Here is a 10566-nt window from a genome sequence, read left to right on the forward strand (position 1 = left end):
TTTCTTTATTAATTATATATTAAAACTATTAATTTCTACTAATTAGCCTATAGTATTTTGTATGATTGATTTTACAAATAATAAACGCGTGTATTATACCTAGCTGTCCACCATCCACTAAGCTCCACGTAAGTACTCTTCTAAGATAGAGGCAAAACAAATTCGCAAAAAGAATTGCCATTTATATTTTTTGAAAAATTAAAAAAAAATTGCCATTTCTATTTATATGAGAAAACTTTTATGTTTTTGTTTTTTTTTTAATTAAGAGAAAATAAGGAAACTTACCATTGCTATATAAAGGAATTATTCTTGATTTATTTTTGGAGTGTTTGAAAGAGTGAGGAGTGTTGTATACGCGGAAGAGTCCATAAACATATATATGGATATGTAGGTGAAAGTGTGTTCCTTTTCTTCCACTGAACGCGGCGACTTTTCTTTCTCTTCACACTATACACACACGCTTTCTCTCTTTTTTTTTCTCACTACCAAACTCAATAACCCAATCAAATCAAATAAAGTCTATCCAACATTCTTCTCAATTCAAACCCATTCCGCATTCCGATTAACTCTCAAACAAGATTATGCTCCGCTCCTGTTATCGCCCTATAGAGCGCTGCTTCGGCCGTTGGTGTACCGGCGGTGGTACCGATGGCCTTCTTTGGCATACAGACTTGAAGTCCCACGCCGCCGGTGATTACTCGATCGCCGTCGTTCAAGCCAATTCTAGCCTCGAGGATCAGAGTCAGGTCTTCACTTCTCCCTCTGGTATCTATGTGGGTGTCTATGACGGCCATGGTGGACCTGAAGCTTCTAGATTCGTCAACAAACATTTATTTCCTTATTTACAGAGTAAGTTTCATCTTTTTCAAATCTTCAAGATCGTTTCATCCGAAATTTGTGTGTTGTTATAATTATTATTTCTTATTATTCCATTGAAAATGCGACTAGGAAGGGTTTTGGAGTTTGAGTCACTGGATTAGGTTTTGAGTAAGGATTTTGTAATGCAATTAGAGAAAGCTTTGGATTTTTTGTTGTTGTTGATATTATTGAGAATTGGGTTGTGCTTAATGGTGTCGTTTTGTTCAATTTTATAGAGTTTTCTATGGAACAAGGAGGATTGTCTACAGATGTCATAAAGAAGGCATTTAGTGCCACTGAAGAGGAGTTCTTGCGTTTGGTGAAGCGATCATTTCCGGCAAGACCTCAAATTGCCTCGGTTGGGTCATGCTGTCTTGTTGGTGCCATTTCAAATGATGTTCTGTACGTGGCCAATCTTGGGGATTCCAGAGCAGTCCTCGGCCGGAAAGATTCGAACACGAAGAAAACTCAGGTAGTGGCGGAGCGGTTGTCTACTGATCATAATGTAGGGGTTGAGGAAGTGAGGAAGGAGGTTGAAGCACTTCATCCTGATGATTCTCATATTGTGGTATATACCCGTGGAGTTTGGAGAATAAAGGGTATTATTCAGGTATGTAGGGGGCTGCATAGTTACACTTGGTTTTGTTTTTGGTAGTTTAGCATAAGAGATTAAAGTGACATAATCAATAAGAAAAGGTTTTGTATGCATGTCAAACTTTTCTGTTACTAAATGCAGTGTTGAGTTTTAAACTAAAACGATAAGTGGTGAAGTTTAGTACTTTAAATTTTTTGATTATTGATTCAATGTAAATTTAATTGATTGATATTTTCATGTCATGTAATCTGATGGAGAGAATGTTCTAAGTCATTTCTTGTTTCCTTAGGTGTCAAGGTCTATTGGTGATGTGTACCTAAAGAAGCCTGACTTTTATAGAGACCCGATTTTCCAGCAATTAGGAAACCCTATTCCTTTGAAGCGACCTGTAATGACAGCCGAACCTTCTGTACTTGTAAGACAGCTTAGACCGCTAGATTTATTCCTGATATTTGCATCAGATGGCCTCTGGGAACAGTTAAGCGATCAGACAGCTGTAGAGATTGTTTTCAAGAACCCCAGAGCTGTAAGCTTTTTACACTTTTGTTATCCCAATTCTTACTTTACTTGTTTGTATAGCCATAGCAATGCGAGATAGTTTTTCCCCAGAGCTGTAATCCACTGGTTTACCAGGATTAACTGGATTTTGATTTGCAGGGAATTGCAAAAAGATTGGTAAGAGCTGCCCTTCAAGAGGCTGCTAAGAAAAGGGAGATGAGATATGATGACATAAAGAAAATTGACAAAGGTATAAGGCGTCATTTCCACGATGACATTACCGTGGTTGTAGTATATCTTGATCACCATGATGGCTCCTCAGAGCTCAGGTTTAAGCAGCATACTGCTGGCTCCACAACTTCACCGGTTGACATCTATTCGTTGAGTGCTGATGGATTGGAAGAAGATATGTAGGACACGAATCTGGAACGAAGAAATCCTTTGCAAGAAGGGAATCTGACATTTTTGGGGACGGTTTATATCATTAAATTTTAAAAATTCACAAGTATGGTCTTCTTATTTGTAGGAGGGTTTATATGAGTGGGGAAGAAAATTACAGAAGCACACACAATCTTGTAGATAAATGAGTCACTAATACATGCTGACTGGTCTAAGTTGATGGATGCATTTTCTCAATTAGTATTTAAGGTTTTTGCCCGAGCGAATTCCAGAATATCAAATTCCATTTTTTTGTAAGTTTTATCATAAACTTATTATACATGGTTATTTGCAACTTATGTTAATAATTTGAAGGGCTTTTACTTTTTTTTTTTCAATCAGCCATGCCAATTTGAAAAAATCTCCGTTTGTGCGCAGTGTATGCAAGTAACCTGCCACTTGCTCGTACAAAGTTTCTGTTCGCATTCCCTATCAACTCTTTTCGATCAATTTTCTGTTTTTTTTTTCCAGATGCAGCACTCATTCGTCCCTAACCTAATTACAAAATAAATGGTGAATCAATCTTGAAAAATAAATTTGGACACTTTATTTATGACAATAACAATGATGATATTGAAAAAATATATATTTTCATTGTATTTTTTAAAATATTCAATATGTTTTATAAATTAAATTAATGATTCATTAAAAAAATATTCTTACTTTTTTTGTTTTCTAATTAATACTAATAATTATTTTATCTTGATAACATTAATTTTTATTGTGTCTATCCTTGCTTATTTTATACATATTTTTTAAAAAAAAAATGCAACTTAGATGTGAATAATGTATATAAAGTTATTTACGTGTATATATATGTTTAGTTATAATTTGCATTATAAAAAAACTCACAAAATAAAAATAAATGTGTATATGATTAAAATCGATAATCTTATAATAATTTGGTTATTAATATTTAAAAAATATAGATAATTTTTTTTAATGAAAAATTAATTTAATTTATAAAACTATTAAATATTTTTGAAAATTCTATGAAAATATATTTTTTGAATATTATGTTTGATATTGTCATAAATTAAAATGTCTAAATTTTTTAAGATTGATTCGCTATTTTTTTTTTTGTATTTTTTATGTATTTTAAAAGAAAAAAGAAATAAAAATAGCATGTAGGAACTTAAATGATATAATTCGAAAAGGTTTAGGACCTAACTGATACAAAATCAATTTTTTTAACCTATGTGTTATAAAGTGTAAAGAATAGAAATTGCCGCTGAAAAAAAATCATTTAATAAATTGACTAGGCGCTCCGTAATCTTTCATATCTTTTATTTTATTAATATTTTAGCGTAATCCAAAAATACAAATAAGGGACTTGGTTCAAATATTTATTCTATTTAGTTTGTTTGTTTATTATTATTATTATTTAAAAAAAGAAAAACAGAATTGGAATGTATTTAAATTGGATTAAACTTTAGAAAATAGGATTGGATTAGAAAATATTGGAGAAAAAAACATGTAAGTTTGAATCAGTTGATCGGTTGAATGAATTTTGAGAAAATAAGTTGGATATAAAGTATTGTTCTTTTTCCTTAATATTAAAATACTTAAAGAAAGAGTGATTAAATTGAATAAAATCACCCCAAATTTTTTATGTGATTAAGTTTTTCCATACTAAGAAATTAATTAGGTTGCTAGATTATTATTTTCAATATATTGTTCTATTAAAATCATATAATAAAAATTAAGGAATTTTACATTTATATGTTAACCCAAGATATGTTTCCAAGAGGGGGGTGAATTGGAAATTTAAACTAATTTCGGAAATTTAAAACTTAATATGCCAAATTATGCAATAAATCAAATTTATCAAGTAAACGCAAATAATATGGCAATCAAATAGATATAGCAAATAATCAAACTTGTAATGTAAAGAGTTGAAGGTTAAGAAATTGCAAACTCTCGAATTTTACAAGGTTCGGTAGAACTAAGCCACCTACGTCCTTGGTCTTCAAAGCTATGGACCTAGCTTTGAGTTCAACTATCGAGCCAAGTTAGCGGGCTTGACTAACCCTTACAGCCGGGAATTTTTCACCAAGGTATTTCCAAACCTCTTACAATAGTTTTCCACCACCAAGGACTATCAACCTCTTTTTCAGATTGTTGAAGTGCCAATCTCACTCTAACCGGGTTGTTTACAAAACCGGTGCCAACCTCACCTCAATCTCAATATGGGAATGTGTTTGATATTACAAGCAAAAATCACTCTAGAAGTATGATAATACAATGAGAAACCTAGAGTGATTAGCAAGCACACTTAGAAGAAATAAATACAAATTTTGGCTCAAGTGTGTTAATATGTGTTTGGATGAGTTAAACTTTGAGAGCACTTTGGAATCAATGGATTAGGTTTGGTATATGTAATAAATGCTCAGCCAACCTGCAACTTTGAGTGAAAAACGAGTTTATATAGATTTTGGGAAAAAACTAGCCGTTTATAGCCGTTAGGGGTTAATTTTCGAAGCTGTCTGCCGCGAACCGGAAGTCCGGATGGGGAACTGGAATTCCGGTCTGGAAGCAACCGGAATTCCGGTTTCCAATCCGGAATTCCGGATGGCAAACAGAGAGCAAAATCCGAATTATGCCTATTTTCCCGTTTTTCAATTCTTTATAAATTTTAGCTCGTTTATCCGATTTCAAAAATTCCAATTGCGTTACGACCGTATCGGGATGTATTTTCTTAAAAGTGAATTTAGGATATTTATTTCTCATTTTAAAAAATCACCATTTTTTAGTACGTGAGTGAGCCAAATTTTATACTTATGACTTAAAGTATACTTGCAATCACTTTACAAGACTAAGAAATGAAATTAAACCTTTATCTTGAGTTTCTTGAGTCTTGAAGTCCATTTCGGGTCATTTCCGGAAAATTTGGTAAAATGACCATTTTGCCCTTGGTCATAAGTTTGACTTTGAAGTGCTAATTCACTTTGGTTTTTGCTACAAAATCAACAAATCATTAGTAACAAATAATAATCAAATATTTGTTAATCATCAAAACAAGGAGACTTAAGAGTTTGGGTCAACAATCTCCCCCTTTTTGATGATATCAAATATTTGATTATTTTAAAAGGGAAAGAAAATATTTTTAAATATGAATATTAGATTAGCTCCCCCTTAATGTGTGCAAGGGTTTAAATTAATTGAAACTTTACCTTTGATTTTTACCTTGCATGATTTTGTAAACTCCCCCTCAATTTATTACTCATAGTGAAATAAAACGTTAGTCCAAAAATTGAGGTTTTTGCCAAAGTTAAAATAATCTCAATGAATTTCTCCCCCTTTTGATTCATCAAAAAGGGTGGCAAAGGAATTCACAAAATAAAACATAATCAAACATAGATTAAACTTTTTAAGCATTCATACATAAGGCATAAATCTATGCAAATACACAAGTACACAAGAAAAAGTAAAACATGAAAGAGTGCAAAACAAAGAAAGTATGCAAATGCCTAAGATGGTGACCCCCCCAAAACGCCTCATGTAGGCCTTCATCTCCTCCATTTCGTTACGAACATTTTGGAAGCCTTGTTCCATGTCACTTCGCAAGTTGGTAAATTGAGTGTTCATGTCGGTGTGAAGACGAGCAAAGGCCTCCTCAAGGTTGAATTGAGATGCTTGAGGCATTGGAAGGCTTGAGGGTTGAGCTTCCTCTTCTTCATTGGCTTGCTTCCAGACCGGAATTCCGGTTCCCCATCCGGACTTCCGGTTCGCGGCAGACAGCTTCGAAAATTAACCCCTAACGGCTATAAACGGCTAGTTTTTTCCCAAACTCTATATAAACTCGTTTTTCACTCAAAGTTGCAGGTTGGCTGAGCATTTATTACATATACCAAACCTAATCCATTGATTCCAAAGAGCTCTCAAAGTTTAACTCATCCAAACACATATTCACACACTTGAGCCAAAATTTGTATTTATTTCTTCTAAGTGTGCTTGCTAATCACTCTAGGTTTCTCATTGTATTATCATACTTCTAGAGTGATTTTTTCTTGTAATATCAAGCACATTACCATATTGAGATTGAGGTGAGGTTGGCACCGGTTTTGTAAACAACCCGGTTAGAGTGAGATTGGCACTTCAACAATCCGAAAAAGAGGTTGATAGTCCTTGGTGGTGGAAAACTATTGTAAGAGGTTTGGAAATACCTTGGTGAAAAATTCCCGGCTGTAAGGGTTAGTCAAGCCCGCTAACTTGGCTCGATAGTTGAACTCAAAGCTAGGTCCATAGCTTTGAAGACCAAGGACGTAGGTGGCTTAGTTCTACCGAACCTTGTAAAATTCGAGAGTTTGCAATTTCTTAACCTTCAACTCTTTACATTACAAGTTTGATTATTTGCTATATCTATTTGATTGCCATATTATTTGCGTTTACTTGATAAATTTGATTTATTGCATAATTTGGCATATTAAGTTTTAAATTTCCGAAATTAGTTTAAATTTCCAATTCACCCCCCCTCTTGGAAACATATCTTGGGTTAACATTATATACCTATAATCTAAAGTATTTACAAAAATATCTTCAACTAAATTATTTACACAAATACTAGTGCCACGTCAGTATAACATACTAGATTTTGAAAAAAAAAAAAGGGAAATCCCGCTTCCCGTAATTTTTTGTTTTTTCTAGGTTGTAAAAAATTATTTTTTAGTTGCTTACAATACTGATAAGATACCAATTAGTCACTTTTTGTTATTAAAATATTTATTTTCAGATCATATTATTTCATTACCTTTTGATTACCTTGAAAATTATTTATAGGCATCTTAATATACAAATTAGTTATTTTTAGGTTATATTATTGTATCTTATTATTTAAGATACACTTTGGTAACCTTCAAGCTTATTTCATAAACTAATGCGTTGTTATAGAGTACAATAATTTACCATATAGTTTATTAATAAAAATTAATTTAGTATATTACACAGTAACTTTTAAATGAAAACTTTTAATAGACATTTTTAGTCACTCGTGTAATTTACATGTCTTATTATTTAAGATACTTTTACATTACCTTCAAGTATATTTTAGAAACTAATTAGTTATCATATAGTATAAAAAGTTACTCATATAGTCCAAGTTTCCATGAATAACTTATTAGAAAATGATATTATTTAGTATACTGCATAGTTACTCTTAAAAGCTACATTTTCTTTGCTTTTAAAATAATTTAAGATACCAATTAGTTACATTTTGATGTATGACTAAATTTTTGGGTATGCCACAAATTTAAAGTAACCAACCAACTTAGTGAGTTACCAAAAAAAATCTTCTTATGTTCTATTTAAAAGTTACCAAAGAATATCCTAAAGAAATTGTTAAGAAAACTTATATAGAATCTTTATTTATTTTCATGTATATCTAATATTAAACAAATTAATATGAAATAGCCTATAACATGTTTCTAAAATTGAATTCAAAGAAAAACAATGATTAGAATACTTACAGTATACGCAGCGGAATGAAAGAGTCATTCCTTCAGTTTCTCGAACTCTTGTATCCTTTCTGTCGCAGAGTATTATCAAGAAACTCAACTGTTCTTCTAATTTCTTCACAGCTTTCAAATGTATCCTTAGAATCACCTAGACTAGTGTGAATAATTCTCAACACATGAGATAGATACATAGAAAATAAGAGAAAATAATCAAAGAGGCTTAGAAAAGGCTTGTGTTTAGAGAGAATCTAAAACTATCGGAAAACTAGTGATTAAACTTATGTTTTGATTTCTCTCTAAGCACTCATTTTATAGACTCAATTAGGCCATTTAATTTAATTAAAAAATCAATAAAATAATAGTCATTTTAAAGCCTAGGTCGAAATTATCATGGACTTTAGGCCCGTGAAATTTCCCATTTAATTATAAGCCCATTGGACTTAAAATCAAAGCATGTATTATTTTCTATTGATTTAATTAATTAAATAATCATTTAAACCCTTTATCAAATTAATTATTTATAATTTGAACCTTGATTTAAACTTATTTATTAATTTAGATATCAATTTATCTTAATTAATAAATCTACCATAATTTCTCTTTTCTTCTCTAAATTACATAACTCTATGAAACTATCCAAAATTGACCTAGTCAACTTTGATAATTCTAATTGATAATTAAATCAATTAATTGAGACTATCTAGATGATTTTATCCAAGGTACAATGTGTAACGACCCAAATTCGCTAATAAGGCTTAAGGGCCTTGATTAGTGTGCCAGGAGGGCAGGTTGGGATTTATGTGTGATTTTATGAGTTAAATGCATGGTTATGATTTAAAGCATGTTATTTGGCTATTTGTTTAACTGAGATGCATGGCTATGTTTACTAGTATGCATGTAGGCCCGGATCGTGTTAGAAGGGCGTAATTGTATATTTGGCCATGTTGGGCATAACTGTATTGATATGTTATAATTGTATTCTGTGAATTGTACCACGTGGGTGTGGTTTAATTATTGTGATGCACGTGCCGAGACAGTCCTAGAGAGCTAGTTAACTTAAGAGTCACAACGAGATTTCTATACCCGGCTCGGGAGGAGCCTAGGGGTACCTCGGGAATTTTATGGCTAAGTTGAGATTTAGCGGGTAATGGTTATTGGAGATTTAGTAACCTAGGTAACCATTAGTTACTGCTGTGGGTAACAAGTTTTAAGGTAAAAAGTGATAGAATTGAAATGAAGTGTAAAGACTTAAGTGCCCTTGAAGGTTTAGTTAGGAGGATTAGTAGGAAAGGGTAAAATGGTCTTTTGGCAAGGGTTATAGACATTTTGCAGCTGGGATTTAGGGGTATACGGTTTGGGCATTTATGTCACTTGAGGCTTGATAGAAATTGAAGAGAAGAAAGAGAAGGAGAAAGAAGTTAGGGCAAGAAGAAGAAGAGAAGGAGAAGTGGGAGTCTAGGAGGAGATCAAGGACTTTGTGTGGGTTCTCCATTTGAGGTAAGGGTTTTATACACATTTAAGTTTTGATTTCTGTTTTGATTTGTAAAATCTAGAGCTTGAGTTAGTGTGTTTGAGTTTTTGGTTTGAGTTGCTGAAAATGGGAATCAAGGGGTGGATTCTTGAGTGTGTTGATGTTTTGGCCTTGTATCTAGTGCCTATAGGTTGTTAAGTTGTTCATATGAAGCTTGGAATTGAGTTTTGGGGTTTAGATATTGGTTTAGGGTGATTTGGAGAGGTTGAAGCTCGGGAAAACGCGAAGGAAAAACCCAGAATTCTGGGTCTGCGAGGGCGTGCCGCGGCACGGGTTTTGCTTGCCGCGGCGGGGAGCCTCTAGTTTCTGGGTGCCGCGGCACAAGAAAGTTGTGCCGCGGCACAAGGCTAATTTCAGGATGGCATTTTTAGGCAATTTTAGGCCTTTGCTCCGGGGGTTCGGGGGATGTCTCCGGGGTGTTGTTTTAAGGTTTTAGAGGTCCCGGGAGTGCGGGATTGGTCCCGGGAAGCGGTCTTTGATTTGGTTAGTGTTGAGGGATGTTTCTTGTGTGTTGTGACTAGGTTATTGGAGAGGCTCGTGCTAGGGGACCGTGCTCGCGGCGTGAGTGCATCAGGAGGCTTGGAATACAGGTAAGAAAACTATAACACCCGTAGGATAGGGCGTGGGCCCATAGTGTGATTGCCGGGCATGGCCCTATATTGCATGTTGCATGATGAGATGATTGTCGGGCATGGCCCTATATTGCATCACATGTTAGGGTGCAGATTTAAAATAAATTGGCATATGTTTGAATGTTGCTTGATTTATGTTATATATGTTTGTAATGAAATGAACGGCAAGGGCCGAGTGCGGCGTAGGCCGGGTACGGCAGCGGAGCCGAAAGTAACACCTAGCACATGGGATGCTATAGTCAGGGCGGGGCCCGGTGGATACATGAGTTATCCTTGCGGTGAGAACCGATACCCCAGGGCTTTGGTAAGGTTTCTGGGGCGGCATGGTCGTGTTTTCTTAGTTTAATGGTTGACTTGTTTATATGTGGATTATCTGTTATGATAAACTGTATACATTGCATATGTTATGTTCTGCATGAGTTTTCTTGCTGGGCTCCGGCTCACGGGTGCTCTGTGTTGCAGGTAAGGGCAATGACTGAGTCAACCAACCATGAGTACGGAGAGCGTGAAGCGACGCGTACATGTTTGGCCTGCCCGACTGCTTTGGTTGGGGGTTTATTC

General features: G+C 34.2%; 1 protein-coding gene across 1 annotated transcript; it reads left to right on the top strand.

The window, feature by feature from the left end:
- Positions 1-366: 366 nt before the first annotated feature.
- On the top strand, positions 367-2697 carry LOC133796265 (probable protein phosphatase 2C 63). The gene is made up of 4 exons (XM_062233740.1): positions 367-849; positions 1095-1468; positions 1743-1979; positions 2111-2697. The coding sequence occupies exons 1-4, from the start codon at positions 582-584 to the stop codon at positions 2363-2365; spliced, it is 1134 nt and encodes a 377-aa protein (XP_062089724.1). The 5' UTR covers positions 367-581; the 3' UTR covers positions 2366-2697.
- The last annotated feature ends 7869 nt before the right edge of the window (positions 2698-10566 follow it).

The sequence above is a fragment of the Humulus lupulus genome, chromosome 1, assembly GCF_963169125.1.
Source record: "Humulus lupulus chromosome 1, drHumLupu1.1, whole genome shotgun sequence".
In the NCBI taxonomy this organism is placed as follows: Eukaryota; Viridiplantae; Streptophyta; class Magnoliopsida; order Rosales; family Cannabaceae; genus Humulus; species Humulus lupulus.